This window comes from Macaca thibetana, chromosome 5 (genome assembly GCF_024542745.1).
Source record: "Macaca thibetana thibetana isolate TM-01 chromosome 5, ASM2454274v1, whole genome shotgun sequence".
Lineage (NCBI taxonomy): Eukaryota > Metazoa > Chordata > Mammalia > Primates > Cercopithecidae > Macaca > Macaca thibetana.
In genome coordinates, this window is record NC_065582.1 from 66,722,533 (window position 1) to 66,745,036 (window position 22,504).

At 38.0% G+C, this 22,504-nt stretch overlaps 1 protein-coding gene across 2 annotated transcripts in view; it reads right to left on the reverse strand.

Moving 5' to 3' along the window:
- The window catches only part of FGF2 (fibroblast growth factor 2), a 66,839-nt gene that overhangs the window by 12,903 nt on the left and 31,432 nt on the right, over window positions 1-22,504 (reverse strand). For both annotated transcript variants that reach the window (XM_050791102.1, XM_050791103.1), the window contains exon 3: window positions 2,903-3,006. In XM_050791102.1, the coding sequence (XP_050647059.1) occupies window positions 2,903-3,006 (104 nt within the window). The remainder of the gene's footprint in view (window positions 1-2,902; window positions 3,007-22,504) is intronic.

The following is a 22,504-nucleotide window of genomic DNA, read 5'->3' on the forward strand; positions in this document are numbered from 1 at the left end:
ATTCCAACTACTCAGTGAAAAACCTTACCTGAATTTCCCTTAGGCAACTCAAACTAAATAGGTCTAAATTTGAACTTACTACCTTTTCCCAAACCCTGCCCTTTTCTTCCTTCCCCTTTCTCGTCTACCTTCTCACCCAAACCAGAAACCTAAAAGCCACCTTGAATTTTCTTTCATCTTCACTCCTAAATCTAATCAATCACAAGTGCTAGCACTTTCCTCAGTCCTCTCTGACCTACTGTTATTGCCAGGATCAGAACATCACTTGCTTGGACTATTATAGTGGCCTTCTAACTGATCTCTCTCCACCAGCCTTGGCCCCCTCAAGTCCATTCTCTACACTTCTGCCAGGGTGATCTTTCTCAAATTTAAATCTAATTAGATCTCTCCTTAAAACTCTTCATGGCTTTCCACTGCTTATAGTCAGCATGGTGTATAAAGCTCTTCAGCAGATTCAGCAGTCTATCTACCTCCCCAGCCTTCTCTCTCTTCCTTTCCACTTCCATTGCAGTGTACATTCCAGCATTAGTTAATTACTTGTAATTCTAGAGATACATCAAGTAGATTTTTGCATCTACACCTTTGCATGTCCTATGTCCTAGAGTTATCTACACCTTCATCTCAATTTCTTCCGCCCCATGACTGCCTGCTGAACTCCTTCCTCTACAACATCTAAAATCCTACTTGTAGGTCATCTCCCCCAATTCTAGACAAATGTAATCACCTCGTTTTCTATATTGCTTCCTATATCATAATACTTCTTATCCTTTCCTATATTACTATGCATGTATGCAAAACATAGAAGTAGCACATCAAAACCCTTATACATTATTACAAATACTTATTTACACTTCTGCCTCCCCTGGATTGTCACTCATTAAGGGCAGAGACCATTTGGTACTCAATTTTATAAGCCTGATGCCTACCATAGCATCTGGCACACTTACACTCAGTAAGTATTGGCTATTCTTGAAGAGGATTCTAAAATTTATTCAACTACCTGCCCCCCAAATTGAGAGCCACTACACTCAAACTTGTGATTTATCCTGCAAAAATCACATAAACTGGTAATACCAACATAAGTATATCTTTGTCATATAGTCAGTCTGAAATTGGGATAGTTGAGATATCCTTTTTCTCTATAAGCCTTGTTTTGGTGCTTTTAGAAATCCAAAGGTCTTCATTCAGAAAAAATTTCAAAAACTATTTGTATAGCTCAAAATACCACAATTTCTTAGTATTATTAGATCCTTTCTGTGGAGAGGTTATATAGACATGTCATAACTGGCCAGTGGCATTGGTATAAGAGCTGTGAAACACACACACACACACACACACACACACAGACATTTACCTACATGTCCTATCTACTCCCTCAAGGAGACAGGAATGAGATCTGTGTCTTTTATATTTATTTTCCTGCACCATTCTTTACACACCATATGTTTAACAGATATGCAATCCCATTTCTAATAATAATGGTGAAGTTGACAGGGAGCCTGTACTACTGGAAAGAATACTAGCCAGGAGCTAGGACCCCTGATGTGCTGTGATGAAATGTAAAAAAGAAAAGTCCCTCTCCACAGCCGGGCATGGTGGCTTACGCCTATAATCCCAGCACTTTGGGAGGCCAAGACAGGCGGATCACCTGAGGTCAGGAGTTCAAGACCAGCCCGGCCAACATGGTGAAACCTTGTCTCTACTAAAAAATATTTAAAAATTAGCCAGGCATGGTGGTGCATTCCTGTAATCCCAGCTACTCGGGAGGCTGAGGCAGGAGAATTGCTAGAACCCAGGAAGTAGAGGGTGCAGTGACCCGAGATTGCACCACCACTGCACTCTAGTCTGTGCAGTGGAGCGAGACTCCATCTCAAAAAACAAAAAAGAAAAAAAAAGTCCCTCTCCTGACATATATATAAATGAGAAGTAATATGAGGAAGAAGTAGCAATTTTCAGGATCTATTACATGTCGGATGCTGATTTGGGCACTTGATGTGTAGTATTGAATTAAATTCTCATAAAATTCCAATGAGAGGCCGGGCGCAGTGGCTCAAGCCTGTAATCCCAGCACTTTGGGAGGCCGAGACGGGCGGATCACTAGGTCAGGAGATCGAGACCATCCTGGCTAACAGGGTGAAACCCCGTCTCTACTAAAAAATACAAAAAGCTAGCCGGGCGACGTGGCGGGCGCCTGTAGTCCCAGCTACTCGGGAGGCTGAGGCAGGAGAATGGCGTAAACCCGGGAGGCGGAGCTTGCAGTGAGCTGAGATCCGGCCACTGCACTCCAGCCCGGGGACAGAGCGAGACTCCGTCTCAAAAAAAAAAAAAAAAAAAAAAAAAAAAAAAAATTCCAATGAGATAGGATCATTGTTTCTATTTTACAGGTGAGGGAACTAACTCAGAATCATTTGCCCAAGAACACAGAGCTCATAAGTAGCAGAGTCGGCATCTGTACCAGGCAAAAAGCCTACATTCTCAATTAGTGTCCTACACTGCAAGTGTTTTGTATGTCACATTCTAAAGAAGAAACTTAAAAACTGATAATCAAAATTTTATACATCTATTCCCACTGATCTTCAAACAACTGCATAATAGAAGGAACATTTTTTAAGATTATAGTTTAATAGTTGTGCAGAGTAAAAGCAGTGATGTAGAGGTCAGGAATGCCTCTAGCCCAATCCAGTCTCTACTTTATATGAACTGTGTTTTCTTACTTTAGTTACTCCCTCAGCACATCAGTTTTTGCATCTGTGAAATAAAGAAAATGCTCCCTATTTTACAGGGTGACTATGAAGATGATACATGTACAACCCTTTATAAAGATTTGATAAACAACAATGCTGGCAAATTAACAGCAATAAAAGCTAACAAAAAAACGTGTGAAAACAGAAAGTATGCTTACAGAAGCCAGTAATCTTCCATCTTCCTTCATAGCAAGGTAACGGTTAGCACACACTCCTTTGATAGACACAACTCCTCTCTCTTCTGCTTGAAGTTGTAATTTGACTGTAACGGGAAAAAAAATTATCTTTGTAGAACCATAGAGGAAAGAGCCCTCTTCACAACATTTATGCAATATAAAGACAAAACACACCTAAGCAACACCTAATCCACTTGGGGGATTGGTGAGGTTGGGGGTATGGGTGAGTGACAAGGAGCAGATGTCAACTAAACTGTATGAGAGAGGATGAGATGCAGAACTACTAGGGCACCAGTGCCTTGTAAGTCCCTTGTCGCTCCTATGTCACAGGGTGAGCAGAGAAGGGGGACATATGGAGAATTGTTTCCTTTGTTGGGCAGTTAGCTTTCAATTGCCCCCGTTAACTGTTTACATTTTTTAAAGTGAACATACTTTAAAGGTGCATAAAAGTACCCTCACCATGTGAGAATTCCCATGCTACTGCCTATGTTGAAACTATTTAAAAGTTATTTGCCAATTCTTCATGAATAAAACACAATCTAATAATTCACTGTTATAATTTGAACTATATTTTCTTGACTTTTTTTTCTTTTTTGAGTCAGAGTCTTGCCTCTGTCACCCAGGCTGGAGTGCAGTGGCACAATCACAGCTCACTGCAAGCTCTGCCTCCCGGGTTTCCACCATTCTCCTGCCTCAGTCTCCCAAGTAGCTGGGACTACAGGCGCCTGCCACCACGCCTCGCTAATTTTTTGTATTTTTAGTAGAGACAGGGTTTCACCATGTTAGCCAGGATGGTCTCGATCTCCTGACCTCATGATCTGCCCACCTCGGCCTCCCAAAGTGCTGGGATTACAGGCGTGAGCCACCACGCCCGGCCCTATTTCCTTGACTTCTACACATCTTATTTCTAGCTTCCTCTTCAATGAAATATAGATGCATTTAGCTTTCTATATGGGATTTTGATGTCTATTTTTTTGTGCGCAAATATCTATCTAGTGGAAACACAAAATGCTTATACTTAATTTGCTTATACAGCAAATGATTTTCATAAAATAAGTGTGATGAAAGATTTTCATAAAATAAGATCCTGAGAAAGATGACTTGTCACATTGCATTACCAATATTAAGCAGATTATAGAAAAAAATACTTAATTATGACAATAATGCAATATGGACAAATAATTACATAATTAATTGAAATAAAAATGAAGTAAAGATTATTTTGCTATTCAGAGGCAGCATTCTCCTGCCTAGAACAATATTCCCCCAAATGTATTTTGGCTATCAGATGTTACATAAAAAACAGGTTCTGGCGTCAAATAATTTAGGAAAATCTTAGTTAAGCCAAGTTAACTCTTTATTACCAAACTTCTTAGAACTCTGCTTATCATAAGATAAGCAAGATAAATGTTTGTCCAACCTATTTTCATAGGTCATCCTATATACTATGGATATGTTTAGTATATTCTTGAGAGCAAGAGAAAAAAATGCAATTTTAGAAATCAGCATATTATCATTTGAATAACATTAGAAATATAAAATAAATATAATTTCCAGGTGTTTATAGGTAGCTAGAGAAATGGCATGAAAAAGCAACTTTTGAAAGTTTCTGAAGTAATTAACTTTGTTAGATATCATTATGTCATAGTAATTTATGTTTTAAAATTTTTCCTATCAAGACAGCAACAGACATGCAAAATGAAACATAATATCTGGGATTAGCTTTAAAATAAGCTAATAGATTATTTTAAATAATAGATAATAAATTTTTAATAAAGTGGATAGGATAAATAAGATTGACTTGTGTTAACAGTCATTAGAAGCACAGGATCTCATTATTCTAATCTCACTACTTTTATGAATGCTTAAGAATTTACAATTAAAAAAACAATCTTAGCATTTTGTTGAACATTTCATGTCTGAGTCTCCTCTGTGTGTCAGTTACCCCTGGATTCCAGAAAGCATTGCATCATTGAAGCCTGCAGTTACCCAAGTGAAATTCTTCTACAAAATCTTAAAAGATAATACGAAGTAAAAGGAATGTAAGAAGACATGAAACCCAAAAAAGAAGGGTATGAAGTCTTTTTTACAACATTATTGGAAAATGCAGAAAATAAGCTTTGTTTTTAATCAACATAACCAAACTTATCTTAATGAGTATGAGCAAATTATTGTATACAGCTCTAAAATGATTCAGATAAGCCATTTTAATGAAGAATGCATTTGCATCTCACTTTAACTCATAAGGGCGTACAAATGCCCATGAGGTAAGGCTGCATAATCAATTGCTATACTTTCTTTCTGTCCCTTATCAATAAACTCTAGCCCAGCTCTAGCCCACCGTCTCATAAATGTGTATTACTGGTCATAAGGGTGATTACGGATATTCATGTATGGCCAGATCAGTACCAGTGACTCAATACTCAAAGTAAATATCATTCATTTACTCATTAACCTTTTGTAGACCTCAACTATTCCACACTCAGGGACTGTTATTCATTAAACCACTAAGCAATAAGCATTAAATGTAGATTCTTGAAAAGTGTTTCCATTGGCATATAATTTTTAAAATATAAGTTTTAAAAATAACCAGAGTCTATAACAAGAAGTTGAGGAAGTCACAAAATCATAGATTTTCTATAAAAACTATCTGAGCTGAGATGCATAAAAAACCTAAATAAACTGAATTCAATATACAGATGATCTCTTCCCAAAAAAGAGATGCACAGCTGCTTCATCTCCTAAATAAATTCGATATACAGATGATCTCTTCCAAAAACAGAGATGCATAACTGCTTCATCTCTGATAGGAGGAGGAATAAACTTGCCAAATATGGGACTATGAAGAAACCAGCTGAATTTTTAAGAAACTTTTATTAGCTGCTGATGTGAGGAAGTAGAATTCTGAAGAGCCCTGATCAAAGAGCAATTCCATATCCACCTGCCAGTTCTTTCCCATAGAGCTTCCACTCAGTGCACAAGTACCACACACCAAAGGCTAGGAACAGAACAGAAGGGCTAGAGATCCTCCTCAAGTACTCTGGGCCTTTGCAGACTGCAAGGCAGCAGTCCACTGAAGGCTGGGAGCAGGTCAAATGGCTGAAAGCGATCCTTCTGAGAAGCACTGAGCTTTCACCAAAAACAAAGCCAATGACCAGCAGGATAAAGAGAGATCTTCCAAGATGTGGAAAGCCAGGAGTAGAGTTCAAGAGCAAGGTTAACTCCCCACCAATCCAAACATTTAGCAGCTGAGTTACAAAGGCAAAATGAAATATTTTAAAACTACTCAATTCAATTAACCCAAGAAGGCAGAAAGGGAAAGACAGAAGGTAAAGGACAGAGAGGATAATTAGAAAAATAGCAAAATGTGTGAATTTGATTCTGTCATCATGCTGCTATTTGGTTATTTTGCACACTAGCTGATGCAGTTTCTTCCTAGTGTCATTGGTCTTTATATTTTAGTGTGTTTTTGCAGTGACTGGTACCGGTTTTTCCTTTCCATATTTAGTGCTCCTTTCAGGAGCTCTTGTAAGGCAGGCCTGGTGGTGACAAAATCCCTCAGCATCTGCTTGTCTGGAAAGGATTTTATTTCTCCTTCACTTTTGAAGGTTAGTGTGGCTGGATACGAAATTGAAAATTTTTTTCTGTAAGAGTGTTGAATATTGGCCCTCAATCTCTTCAGGCTTATAGAGTTTCTGCTGAGAGGTCTGCTGTTAGTCTGATGGACTTCCCTTTGTAGGTGACCTGGCCTTTCTCTCTGGCTGCCCTAAACAGTTTTTCCTTCATTTCAACCTTGGAGAATCTGATGATTATGTGTCTTGGGGTTGATCTTCTTGTGGAGTATCTTGGTGGTGTTCTCTGCGTTTCCTGAATTTGTATGTTGGCCTGTCTTGCTAGGTTGGGGAAGTTCTCCTGGATACTATCCCAAAGTGTGTTTTCCAGCTTGTTTCTATTCCCCCTGTCTTCTTCTGGTACTCTAGTCAATAGTAGGTTTGGTCTTTTTATGAAGTCCCATATTTCTTGGAGGTTTTTTTCACTCCTTTACATTCTTTTTTCTCTAGTCTTGTCTTCATGCCTTATTTCAGCAAGATGGTCTTCAAATTCTGATATCCTTTCTTCTATTTGGTTGATTTGGATGTTGATACCTGTGTATGCTTCACGAAGTTCTCATGCTGTGTTTTTCAACTCCATCAGGTCATTTACGTTCCTCTCTAAACTGGTATTCTAGTTAACAATTCCTCTAACCTTTCATAAAGGTTCTTAGTGTCTTTGCATTGGGTTAGAACATGCTCCTTTTAGCTCAGCGTAGTTTTTTATTACCCATCTTCTGAAGCCTGCTTCCGTCAATTCGTCCAACTGATCCTCCGTCCAATTTTGCACCCTTGATGGAGAGACGTTGCGATCATTTGGAGGAGAAGAGGCACTTTGGCCTTTTGGGTTTTCAGTATTTTTCTGTTGATTCTTTCTCATCTTTGTGAGTTTGTCTAGTTTCAGTCTTTGAGGCTGCTGACCCTTGGATGGGGTTTTTGTGGGGACTTTTTTGTTGTTGATGATGCTGTTGTTGCTTTCTGCTTATTATTATTTTTTTCTTTCAATGGTCAGGTCCCTCTTCTACAGGGCTGCTGCAGTTTGCTGGCAATTTACTTCAGGCCCTATTCTATCTGATTTGCTTCTGCACCTGGAGATGTCACTCAAGGAGGCTGGAGAACAGCAAGGATGGGTGTGTGCTTCTTCTCTGGCCTCTGACCTTGAGGAGCACCATCCTGATGCCAGTAGGATCACTCCTGTATAGGTGTTTGACAACCCCTGTTGGAGGGTCTCACCCAGTTGGGTGGCACGGGTAATAGGACCAGTTTAATGAAGCACTTTCTCTCTTGGTGGAGGGGGTGTGCCTCTTAGAGACCTACAAAGAGACTTAGACTCCTATGAAATAATAGTGGGAGACTTTAATGCCCTACTGTCAATATTAGATCAATGAGACAGAAAATTAATAAGGATATTCAGGACTTGAACTCAGCTCTGGATCAAGTGAACCTAGTAGACGTCTATAGAACGCTCTACCCCAAATCAACAGAATATACATTCTTCTCAGTACCACATGGCACTTATTCTAAAATCGACCACATATTTGGAAGTAAAACACTCCTCAGTAAATGCAAAAGAACTTAAATCATAACAAACCGTCTCTCAAAACACGGTGCAATCAAATTAGAACTCAGGATTAAGAAACTCACTCAAAACCGCACAATTACATGGAAATTGAACAACCTGCTCCTGAATGACTCCTGGGTAAATAATGAAATTATAGCAGAAGTGAAGAAGTTATTTGAAAACGAGAACAAAGAGACAATGTACCAGAATTTCTGGGGCACAGCTAAAGCAGTATTAAGAGGGAAATTTATAGCACTAAATGCCCACTTCAGAGAGCCTGAAAGATCTCAAAGCAACACCCTAATATCACAATTAAAAGAGCTAGAGAGGAAAGAACAAACTAATCCAAAAGCTAGCAGAAAACAAGAAATACCTAAGATCATAGAAGAACTGAAGGAAATAGAGACAAGAAAAACCCTCCAAAAAAATCCATGAATCCAGGAGAAAAGATTAACAAAATAGACCGCCAGCTAGACTAACAAACAAGAAAAGAGGGAAGAATTAAATAGACACAATGATAAAGGGGAGATCACCACTGACCCCACAGAAGTAGAAACTATCATCAGAGAATACAATAAATACTTCTACGCAAATAAACTAAAAGAAATTGATAAATTCCTGGACACATACACCCTCCCAAGGCTAAACCAGGAAGAAGAATCCCTAAATAGACCAATAACAAGCTCTGAAATAGAGGCAGTAATTAATAGCCTACCAACCAAAACAAGCCCAGGACCAGATGAATTCAGAGCTGAATTCTACCAGAAATACAAAGAGGAGCTGGTACCATTCCTTCTGAAACTAAAAAATTTTCAGAAAATTGAAAAGGAGGGACTCCTCCCTAATTCATTTTATGAGGCCAGCATCATCCTGATACCAAACCAAGAAGAGACAGAACAAAGAAAACTTCAGGCCAACATCCCTGATGAACATTGATGTGAAAATCCTCAATAAAATACTGGCAAACAGAATTCAGCAACACATGAAAAAACTTATCCACCACGATCAAGTCGACTTCATCCCTGGGATGCAAAGCTGTTTCAACATACATAAATCAATAAATGTAATCCATCACATAAACAGAACCAAAGACAAAAACCACATGATGATCTCAATAGATGCAGAAAAGGCCTTCGATAAAATTCAACACCCCTTCATGCTAAAAACTCTCAATAAACTAGGTGTTGATGGAACGTATCTCAAAATAATAAGAGCTATTTATGACAAACCCACAGCCAATATCATATTGAATGGGCAAAAGCTGGAAGCATTCCCTTTGAAAACTGGCACAAGGCAAGGATGCCCTCTCTTACCACTCCTACTCAACATAATATTGGAAGTTCTGGCCAGGGAAATCAGGCAAGAGAAAGAAAGGGTATTCAAATAGAAAGAGAGGAAGTCAAATTGTCTCTGTTTGCAGATGACATGATTGTATATTTAGAAAACCCCATCGTCTCTGCCCAAAAACTTCTTAAACTGACAAGCAACTTCAGCAAATTCTCGGGATACAAAATCAATGTGGAAAAATCACAAGCATTCCTTTACACCAATAGACAAGCAGAGAGCCAAATCATGAATAAACTCCCATTCACAACCGTTACAAAGAGAATAAAATACCTAGGAATATAGCTAACAAGTGATGTGAAGGACCTCTTCAAGGAGAACTATAAACCACTGCTCAAGGAAATAAGAGAGAATGCAAACAAATGGGAAAATATTCCATCCTCAAGGATAGGAAGAATCAAGATAGTGAAAATGGACATACTGCCCAAAGTAATTGGTAGATTCAATGCTATTCCCATCAAACTACCATTCACATTCTTTACAGCATTAGAAAAAACTATTTTAAATTTCATATGGAATGAAAGAAGACCCCGTATAGCCAAGACAATACTAAGCAAAAAGAACAAAGCTGGAGGCATCACACTACCTGACTTCAAACTATACTACAAGGCTGCAATAACCAAAACAACATGGTACTGGTACCAAAACAGATATATAGACCAATGGAGCAGAGCAGAGACCTCAGAAATAATACCACACATCCACAACCATCTCATCTTTGGCAAACCTGCTAAAAACAAGCAACGGGGAAGAGATCTCATATTTGATAAATGGTGCTGGGAAAACTGGCTAGCCATATGCAGAAAACTGACCCCTTTCTTATACCTTATACAAAAATTAACTCAAGATGGATTAAAGACTTAAATGTAAAACCCAAAACCATAAAAACCCTAGAAGAAAACCTAGGCAATACCATTCAGGACATAGGCCAGGGCAAAGACTTCATGACTAAAACAACAAAAGCAATTACAACAAAAGCCAAAATTGACAAATGAGATCTAATTAAACTAAAGAGCTTCTGCACAGCAAAAGAAACTATCAGCAGAGTGAATAGGCAACCTACAGAATGGGAGAAAGTTTCTGCAATCTACCCATCTAACAAAGGTCTAATATCCAGAATTTATAAGGAACTTAAACAAATTTACAAGAAAAAAACAAACAACCCCATCAAAAAGTGGGCAAAGGATATGAACAGATACTTCTCAAAAGACAACATTTACATGGCCAACAAACATAAGAAAAAAAGCTCAACATCACTGATCATCAGAGAAACGCAAATCAAAGCCACGATGAGATACCATCTCACACCAGTCAGAATGGCGATTATTAAAAAGTCAGGAAACAATAGATGCTGGCAAGGCTGTGAAGAAATAGAAACACTTTTACACTGCTAGTGGGAATGTAAATCAGTTCAACCATTGTTGAAAACAGTGTGGCAATTCAAGGATCTAGAACCAGAAATACCATCTGACCCAGCAATCCCATTACTTGGTATATACCCAAAGGATTATAAATCATTCTACTATAAAGACACATACACATGTGTGTTTACTGCAGCACTATTTACAATAGCAAAGAAATGGAACCAACCCAAATGCCCATCAATAATAGACTGGATCAAGAAAATGTGGTACACATACACCATGGAATGTCATGTAGCCATAAAAAGGAATGAGATCATGTCCTTTGCAGGGACATGGATGAAGCTGGAAGCCATCATCCTCAGCAAACTAACACAGGAACAGAAAACCAAATACTGCATGTTCTCACTCATAGGTGGGAGCTGAACAATAAGAACACATGGACACAGAGTGGGGAACAACACACACCAGGGCCTGTTGTGGGGTGGGGAGCGAGAGGAGGGAACTAAGAGGATGGATCAACGGATGCAGCAAACCAGTATGGCACACATATACCTATGTAACAAACGTGCACATTCTGCACATGTATCCCATTTTTTAGAAGAAATTTTTTTAAAAAAAAGAAAAACGGTAAAATGGCAGATTTAAACCAACCATATCAATAATAACACTGAATATATATGTTCAACACACCACTAAAAGGAAACAATTGTCAACAAGATGAAAAAACAAAACCTAACTATGTTGTTTACAAGAAAAGCACCTTAAATACAAATATACAGGCAGGTTGACAGTAAAATTGTTGAAAAAATAGGTAAAATACAGACCTTAAGTATAAGAAAGCTGATCTAGCTATATTAATATCTGACAATATAGCCTTGAAGGCAAGTAGTATAACCAGAGATAAACAAGGTCATCATAATCATCTTAAATATTTAGCAGCTAATAATAGAACTCTAAAATATCTCAAGCAAAAACTGACAAGAGAATAAATCATTAAGAAAATGGAAGGTGTGAACAGCATTACCAATCGTGATTTAAATGATACTGTTTTTTAGATCAAGTAAGTTTTATTTATCTAAGACTTCATCCCCCTAATATAGTCATTTTAAAAACTATGTTCCAAAAAATTAACTGTGGCCAGGCACGGTGGCTCACACCTGTAATTCCAGCACTTCGGGAGGCCTTGGCAGGCAGATCACTTGAGCCCAGGGTTTGCCCAGCCTGGACAACAAAGTGAAACCCTGTCTCTAAAAAATTTTTTAAAATATATATTTTTTAATGGAAAAAAATTAACTCTCCCAGCTTGGGAAGCCATCTATGGCAATTTGCCTGCAGGCCTTGAATTGTTCAAATCAATTAACTCCATCTGAGAAATTCCTTTTCCAAAGACACCATAATACTAAGTAATATAGAAGGCACTTATTCTGAACTGTTGGTACCCATGGTTCCTTTGTTTGTTTTATTGATTATAGCCTTATTGAGGTATAATTCACATGCCATGCAATTCACCCATTTAAAACATGCATTCAATTCAACGTGCTTTACTATAATCATAGCATTGTGCAACCATCACAATCAATTATAGAACATTTTCATCACCCTACATTCTTTAGCAGTCACTTTCCATGTCCCTAATACCACTCATCCCAACCCTGGGCAACCTGTCTCTATAGATTTGTCTATTCTGGACATTTCATATAAACAAAATGTGACTTGCCTCTTTCACTCAGAATAATGTTTTAAAGGTTTATGCATGTTGTAGCATGTATCAATACTTCATTACTTTTTATTGCCAAATAATAGTCCGTTGTATAGACAGACTGATTCATCCCTTCAGCAGCTGATGGATATTTGAACTGTTTTTACTTTTTGGCTACACAAATAACATTGCCATGAACATTCATATACAAGATTTTGTGTAGACATACGTTTTCTTTTTTGGGGAGTATATACCTAGGAGTCAAATTACTGGGTCATATGGTAACTCTATGTTTAATCATTTGTGGAATTGTCAGACTGTTTTCCAATGCAACTTTACATTCTCATCAGCAATATATGAGTTCCAATTATTCCACATCCAGGTCAACACTTGTTATGGTCTGTTTTTATTTCTGAATTATAGGCATCCTAGTTGAGTGTGAAGTAGTATCTCACTGTGATTCTGATTTGCATTTCTTGGATGGGTAACGATGTTGAGCATCTTTTCATGTGCTTATTGGCTATTTGGTTACCTTCTTTGAAGAAATGTCTATTTAGATCTTTGATTCATTTTTAGATTGTCTTTTTATTATTGAGTTGAGTTAATTATATGTCCTAGATACAAATCCCTTTCAGACATATGCTGTGAGAATATTTTCTCCCACCCTGTGGGGTATCTTTTCACTTTCTTGATGTTGTCCTTTGAAGCATAAACACTTTAAATTTTCATGAAGTCCAATTTATCAATGTTCTTCTTTTGTTGATTGTACTTTTAGTGTCATATCTAAGAAATCATTGCCTAATCTAGGGTCATGAAAGTTTACACCTGTGCTTTCCTCTAAGTTTTAGTTTTACCCCTTCTATTTAGCTTTTAATACATTTTGAGTTAATTTTTGTATGTGGTATGTTGGCACGACTTCATTCTTTTGCATGCGGATATGCCCAAATCGACACTTAAAGATCACTACACCCAACACATTCCCAAAAATAAATTATATACTTGACCATAAAACAAGCCTCAATACATTTGAAATGACTGAAATCATATGACATATTAAAGTAGAAATCTGTTAACAATATGATATCTGGAAAATCCCCAAATATTTGGAAATCAAGCAATGCATTTCCAAATAAAACACAGAGAAGCCCAGGTGTGGTGGTTCATGCCTGTAATCTCAGTATTTTGGGAGATGGGTGGATTGCTTGAGGTCAGGAGTTCAAGGCCAGCCTGGCCAACATGGCAAAACCCCATTGTACAAAAAATACAAAAAATTAGCCAGGCACAGAGGCATGCACCTGTAATCCCAGCTACCTAGAAGGCTGAGATATGAGAATTGCTTGGGCCTGGGAGGTGGAGGTTACAGTCAGCCGAAATAGCATGAATATACTACAGCCTGGATGACAGAGCAAGAACCTGTCTCAACAACAAGAACAAAACAAACAAATAAACAAACAACAGAGAAAATAAATCTCAAAGAAATTTAGAAAATATTTCTAGTTGTATGATAATGAAAATTCAGCATGTTTAAAGGGAAAATTACAGCTTTAAATACTTGTATTAGAAAAACAAAACATAAAAAATCTACGCTTCTACATTATGACCTAGAAAAATAAGAGCAAATTAAACCGAAAGTAATAGCACAGGGAATATTTAGCATGTAAAAATTGTACATTTGAATATGTACAGATTAGTAGAAAACAGTCCCAAAGAGTTACCAATTATTTGGGGATAATGAGATTAAAATGCTCTTTTACCTCCACATGCATTTTGATATTTAAATTTTTTTTCTCAGTTGTGCATGTTACCTTTATAATAAGCATGTAACAATGTTTGCATTGTTAAAACTTTAAAACAATCTAGAATGAAATACCAACTGTGTGGCATATTAAACAGGACTGAAAATAAGCACATTCATGAGTTCAAGGAGGGAGACAGAATTTCTCAATTAAAAAGGGAGTTAACATTGTTACATCCCATATGTAACAATGTTAGCATTGTTAAAACTTTAAAGCAATCTAGAATAAAATACCAACCGTGGGTCATATTAAACATGACTGAAAATAACGCACATTCATGAGTTCAAGGAGGGAGAGAGAATTTCTCAATTATAAAGGGAGTTTGGAGACATATCACCCAAAAGGGGTATGTGAACGTTGTTTGACTTCTGATTAGAATAAACCAACTGTAAAGAAAATATGAGACCGTCAGGAAAATTTTAACACTAACTGGATATTTTATGCCTTAAGGGAACTTTAAAAATGTTAGCATGAGAAGAGAACTGTGATTATTTTTAAAGTCCTTATCTTTCAGAGATACATATTAATCATTTATTATCTAATATACACTAACACCCACAATCACTTATGTAAGAATTTATGTCATTTTTTTGTGTGTGTGTGTGTGTGTGTGTGTGTGTGTGTTTCTTTTTGAGACAGGGTCTTGCTGTGTTGCCCAGGCTGGTCTTAAACTGTGGGCTCACAGTATCCTCCTGCCTCGGCCTCCCAAAGTGCTAGGATTACAGATGTGGGCCACCACACCCAGCCTTATGTAGTTTCTGAATAAAACATTTTTGAAATGATCTGATGAAATGACATGATATCTACGGTATACTTCAAAACAATCCAGTGGAGGGGAGGGGTAAAAAGAGCTAGGGTGGTATAGATGAAATAAGATTGGTCATGTGATGGTAATTGCTGAAGTTCGGTGATGGCTACATGGGGTTCATTATCCTGGTCTGTTTTTGTATATAGTTGAAACTTTCCCTAATTAAAACTTATTGTTATAAAAGAACAAAAGGTAACCAAAGGCAGTTCACCAGGTAATCAGAGTTAAGCTGGGGTAACGATATATAAAAGGGTTTAAAAACTGTGTTAATGCTCCACATAAAGCCCGCAAGATGCTTTGCTGATTCCATACAATGTGAAGTCTCAGCCAGTACAGGATACTCGACAGTCCAGTCCAGTGAAGTTAAATCTGGTTACACTCAGGTTAGCTGTTTTGTTGTCACGTTCCATTTTGGACTTCATGGGGAGGAAAGGTACAATAAAATAATCATTCTTGAGATTTAGAAGACTCTTAATAAGCAAAACCACTGAACCTTATGACGCAGCAAAGGCATAAACTAAAGACATACCTCATTTTCTATGGTTAAGGTCTTCTTAAAGGAGTGGTTTTAAATATTAAGTACTTTAAGGTAAGAAATGAAAGGAATTGTATTAAATTTCCACATAAAAAGTAGAGTAAAATTTTCCACACTTTCCAGGAAATGAAATAATATAACAGAAAAGCTAGCAAAAATTTGTTCTGAAAAATGGAGGATGACTTGATCAACTCTTCTGAAGCATAAAAATGATCCAGTCCTTTCTAGGCCTAATGAGGGGAGCTGTCATCTTCTCTCTAGTTTCTGGATATGATAAAATACTAATTTACATTGTTATATAAATGTTAAAAACCCTGGTTTTCACATTACACAAAATTCCTACATTAATACTTCAACTTTTTTGGTTATACACTTGAAAATTTTCTGCCATAGTTATCAAAAAGTGACAAAAAGTAATGCAAGATATCTTTTCCATGATAATCATATGAAGCTTGCCTCCTGAAAAGTACTTAATAAATACTGTAAAATAGGATATTCCTTTTCATTGTATAAAATGGACATTCCTTTTTTGGGGGGTAGAGGGGGGTGGTGGTGGTGGAGTCTTGCTCTGTCGCCCAGGCCAGAGTGCAGTGTGGTGTGACCTCGGCTCATTGCAACCTCCACCTGCTGAGTTCAAGCAATTCTCCTGCCTCAGCCTCCCAAGTAGCTGGGACTACAGGTACACGCTGCCATGCCCAGCTAATTTTTGTATTTTAGTAGAGACAGGGTTTCACCATGTTGCCCAGGCTGGTTGCAAACTCCTGAGCTCAAGCAGTCCACCCACCTCAGCCTCCCAAAGTGCTGGGATTACAGGCATGAGCCACCGCGTCCAGTCAAGACGTTCCTTTATATTCTATGAAAACACTCCTGGCAGGGTGCAGTGGCTCACACCTGTAATCCCAGCACTTTGAGAGGCCAAGGTGGGAGGACTGCTTGAGCCCAGGACTTTGAGACCACCCTGGACAAATCAGGGAGACCCCCATATCTACAAAAAATGAAAAAATTACCCAGGTATAGTGGTATGCACCTGCAGTCCTAACTACTTGGGGGGCTGAGGCAAGAGGATTCCAAGGCTGACACTGTACTCCAACCTGGGCAACAGAGTAAGACCCTATTTCAAAAAAGAGGAGGGAGCATATTAAAATTTTTAAAAATATTCCTTTTGGCTGGGCATGGTGGCTCATGCCTGTAATCCCAGCATTTTGGGAGGCTGAGGTGGGCAGATCATGAGGTCAGGAGATCGAGACCATCCTCGCTAACACAGTGAAACCCCATCTCTACTAAAAATACAAAAAATTAGCTGGGCGTGGTGGTGGACGCCTGTAGTCCCAGCTACTCGGGAGGCTGAGGCAGGAGAATTGCTTGATCCCAGGAGGCTGAGGTTGCATTAGGCCGAGATTGCACCACTGCACTCCAGCCTGGGTGACAAAGTGAGACTCCCGTCTCTCTCTCTATATATATATACATATATATATATGTATATGTATATGTATATGTATACACACATATATATCTGTGTGTGTGTGTGTGTATATATATATTCCTTTTGGTGTATACAAAGTACCTATTAATATGAGAGGGAGCTCTTATATTTTTGCTTCCTCCACTCAGAGTAATTTTGTATCATACATGTCTGTCCCCCACCAACTGATGGTGAGCTTTTTGAGGGTAGGGAACTGTACTTTATCCATCTCTGTATCCCTAGCAGTGGCACACTGCCCAACACACAACAGAATTGAGTGAATGTTAAATCAAAGTACCTCAGGGAAAAGAATGACAGGTAAGATGGTGAATGAGATATTGTGAAAAAATGTCCCAGTATTAAGTCCCTCACAGTGCTAAAGCATAAAGAAAATGCAAGGTTTACAGAGGCCAAAATTAGGAAAAAGAAAAGTAGAAATTCAGAAAGAAAATCAAAAGATGCAGTGTGATTTTTTTTTAATGTATCAACTTAGCTAGGCTGCAGTCCCCAGTAATTCAGTGAAACACTAATCTATGTGTTGCTGTGAAGGTACTTTGTAAATGTGATTAAAGTCCACAATCAATTGACTTTGAGTAAGAAGATTATTCTTGAAAATGTTGAAGGCCTGTTTCAATCAGTTGAAAGGCCTTCTGAGCAGAGCTGAAGCTTCCCAGCAGAAATTCTGCCTGTGGACAGCCACTTCAGCCTATGCCAGAGAATTCCAGCCTGCCAGTTCTGCCAGCCTGCCTATGGATCTCGGACTTGCCTCACCAGCCCCCACTATGGTGTAAGCCAACTCCTTCCAATACATCTCTAAATATATATATTTTTTAAAAAAGAAAAAGAAAGAATTGCAGCCATGTGATTGGTGTCATACTGGAGTTCTATACAGGTGCTAGGAGACTACAGAATAGGACATATCTATTATTAAATGAAAAGGCTGGGAATATTTCTAGGAGGGGTGAGTTTTGAGCTAAGTTTTGGAGTATATATAGAAGATAACCACATGAACAAGGTATTGGCAAGGGAGAGACAAGAGAGAATGATATTCTGGGTAGAATGTAATTCCAGGACTGAGGCATGAAACAGCCATGCCTGCTCTAAACACTCAAGTCCTAGACACCTTGAGCAATCAGCAAAACCCAGGCTGAGAAACTCCATAGATCAAACAACCCAATTTCTTTAGCAAGTAATTGCAAGGGAGAAAAAAGGATGGAAGGAAGACATGACAAGAAAACAGCTAAAAATTCATATATTTTCAAAGGCCACAGTAAAATAGATATTTTAGAATACCTATTTCTATGATAAAAACTATTGAGTAAAATAAAGAAGTGACTGAAATAAGTCTACACTTTCACTGGGGAAGCCAGGCTGTGATAGAGACAGGCATAGAAGGCTTCTGAGGTGGTTGGCAAAGTTTCATTTTTTGACCTGAGCGACAGTTATAAGAATGGTCACATAGGAATAATTCTCTAATGTACAAGTTTTTTAATGTGATGTTCTGTGTTTGTATTTTACATTTTTATAATTTTTTTAAAGGCTGTGCTAAAAGACCTTTCTAAATTGGACTTTAGACACTGCCTTAACCCGGCCCATTTTAACAAGCTGTAGGTGACTTCCTAGAGTCAGTTTTTGGATACATGGAAGTCAACAATTTTGGTAAACACAGACTTCTGGTAGCTTTCTAATGTTGATATTAAATCTAGTAAGACCTGAACTTAGACAAATAAAGAGTATGTTATCCAAGCTTTAAATTCAATTTTTAAAATGTTGCCACATAAAAGCAAAAGCTCTAAACCACAAAATTGAAGAATCTCATCATAAAGCAAAATATTAGTGGTCACTTAGCCTTATCATTACACAATTACATCTTAAATCACATCTACAATATCCGTGACAAACAACTGTCCAACTTTGACTTGAAAACCTTCAGCAAAGGGGAATTGACACAATCTTTCTAAAATGATTTAGATATGTCAGCAAAGGAATAGAAACTCCGATCACCATAAGTAAATCACTCAGATGTTCAAAGTGCTCAGATCATTGGCACTCAACACATTAAACAGCAGGACCAAAAAGCCAAATTATTATTTCAACATTACCACCGTTGCTTAAAATATTTTAGAACTCCTATTTTGGAACATCTTCCACAATCCACATCATTTTCTTTTGTATATGCCCCAGGATGAGAAATCTTAAAATCATACAATACCAATTTATCAGCAGTATAAAGGATCACCCAGTACACTTTCCCTATTTAGAAATAAGGAAGCTGATATTTAGAGAGATTTGTTCCAGGTGAAAGAGTATGGTTTTCGGAAACAGACAATAAGTGTTTCCACAAATGGTGAATACATTTGCTCATTCATTCAATTAACATTTATGGGTAACAGCTATGTGTCAGGTACTGTGCTAAGCAATAGGAAGCCCAAAGGAAAATATAACATTGGTCTTTAGCCTTAAAGAACATACAGCATGGTTGAGGGGATGAGGATTGGTACACGGATAACTAAAACTCAATACTGTAAGTGCCATGAGAAAAATATACACAGGCTACTTTGAGAGCACTCAGAGAGTACATCTAACCCAGCCTGAATACAGAGGTTTCCTGGAAGCAGTGACAAATGATTGGAGACTGAAAGAATTAGCAAGAGTTAGTCAGGAGAAGAAAGAATGGGAACAAAAAGAAAGCATCTTATATAACTTCCAAAGGAGAAAGGCAGAGAAAGCCTAGCACATCTAAGGAACTTCCAGCAGTTAAGTAGCATGGAGTGTACGGGTATGTATATGTGTGTTGTGGAAGTGGGTATGGAGGACTAAATGAGGTTGGAGAGACCAGAGGCTCTGAATACTATGTTAAGGAGTTTGGTAGTGTGAAATAGCATGAAAGAATGACAGCTTTTAATGAAACAGTGGGGACAAAGGACAGAATCCAAGGAAGCATCAACTGTGGGAGTGGACAGAAGGTAATAAATACGGGAGACATGAAGGAAGCAGGATTCACAGGGGCTATGAGGAGAAGGACGGGAGGGAGGTAAAAAGGGGCAAGAAGGAAGGAGAGAAGAGGAAGGGAGGAAAGAATAAAGGGAAGAGTTCAGAAATAGGTCCCAGGTTTTTCTGTCTTGGGTAACTGGGAGGTTGTTGGAGCAGCAGGAGGGGAAAGTTGGCAAGAGAAGACAATGATATATATGTTCCCTTCAGACATAGTGAAATTGCAATGCCTGTGGAAAATCCAGACAGAGATGCCCAGAAAACAGTCTGCTATACGAATCCGGAGTTCAAAAAAGGAATATGTTCGAAATAAAGAGGTAATAATCAGAGCTAACAGTGGCTGCCTTGGGAGTGCAGGCTGCACCTAATCCTTACTGGGAGATGTAAAGTGGCTGGGTCTTCTCAAAAGTGCATATCCAGCACAGATTAAAGGGTAAAGGACATAATCCAAGGAAGCACCAACATTTATGGGAGAAGTACAGGATGTAGAGCAAGAAGAGCCTGGATGGGGTGGTCAGTTCGAGCTAGTACAGGAAGATATGTATACGCACACCTAATACCTACACACACACAATACTTGGAAACTAAGGTATCTAATAGTTATTATTTGCAGATAGTACCATTTTCTCCATTAAAAATCAAAGGACTAAATGCACCATGATATTCTGGATTGGATCTCGGAACAGAAAAAGGACATAGGGAAAAAGTGGCGAAATCCAAATAAATCTATACTTTAGAACCAGCATTGTAACCAGTATCAATTTCTTAGTTTTGACAAAGGTGCCACAGTTATGTAAGAAGTAAGGCCGGGTGCAGTGGCTCATACCTGTAGTCCAAGCACTTTGGGAGGCCAAGGTGGGTGGACTGCTTGAAGCCAGGAGTTTGAGACCAGCCTGGCCAACATGGAGAGACCCTGTCTCTACAAAAAGTACAAAAAATTAGCCAGGCGTGGTGGCACATGCCTGTAATCCCAGCTACTTGGGAGACTGAGGCATGAGAATCACTGGAGCCTGGGAGGTGGAGGTTGCAGTGAACCATGATTGGGCCACTGCTCTTCGGCCTGGGCGACACAGCAAGATCTTGTCTCAAAATAAGAAGAAAAAAAAAAAAGTTAACCTTAGGGAAACCTAGGTGAAGGGTATACAGGAACTCTGAAAAGTCTTTGTAAATCTTCTGTAGATCTAAAATTATTCCAAAATAAAAAGTTTTTTTAAAGTTAGGAGAACATACAGAGGAACTATTGAAAATAATTCAGCAACTTGCTTGGTACAAGAATATATTAAAAATTCGGTTTCTTTACGCCCACAACAAATTATTAGAACTGGAAATTATTTTTTTAAAAAAGATAACATTTACAATGATAACAAATGGTATCTAGGACTTTTATGGAGAAAATTGTAAAACTTTATTGAAAGTCATTTTTAAAAGACTTAAAAGGGGAGCTACGCATGTTTACAGATGGGAAAACTCGATATAGGTAAGATGTCATTTCCACCCCACCCAAGTAGTTTACGAATTTAATGAAACCCCACAAGAGTGGTCAGACATAGGAAACCAGGAGCTAGAAACCAAATGCAGACAGGATCGCAAGTGGGACCTTCAAGAAGACCTTCAGTATCAAATGGTACCAAAAATGGCAGGTAATATAAGACTGAGAAGTATTCACTAGATTAACCACAGTAAGAATTTGGGAATAGTAAATGCGAACAACTCCTTCAAGAAGTTTGTGAAGTAAACCACAGATGTTAAACTGTAGTACTCAGAATAAATAACATGGTGTCAAATGCATGAATTTTGAAGTTAGACCTGGATTCAAAATCAGCCTTCATCTCCAAGTAACTGAACCTGTCTTCTCACCTGTACGATGGGAAATAGTTGCTATAGATCTTTATGTGTGTATGTGTGTGTGTATACATATGTACACACCCATATATGAACTTTTAGTATATAGCATTCAAATATGTTGGCTTCCTACCCTATCTGCTTTGTTTTGAGATTCAGGAAATTATATATTTTTAGGAATCCTTATATTTTATCAAAGATGAGAATATCCAGAAGAGAGCACATATGAAAGTGACCAAGGCATATTTTTAAAGTATGTTACCTATGCTTATATAATGTCTTACCATAGTGAGCCCAGTTCTTTACCTACAGAATAAACAAATTTTTAGTTTTATTTTATTTCCCAGAGAAATACTGCAAAAAAGACTAAGACCTTATACAATTTCTCAATCTATTATTCTATTCATTCATTCAATAATTGACATTGGTGCCTCTTATGTGTCGGGAAACTATTCTAGGAGCTAGAAATACAACATGACAAAGACCTACAAAGTCTCTACCCTCATGGGGCTTAGTGCCAATCGCATAATTTTTCATTAGCTGGGCCAGCGTTAATATCATTTCTCATTTAAGCAATTTGAAACCCAAGCAA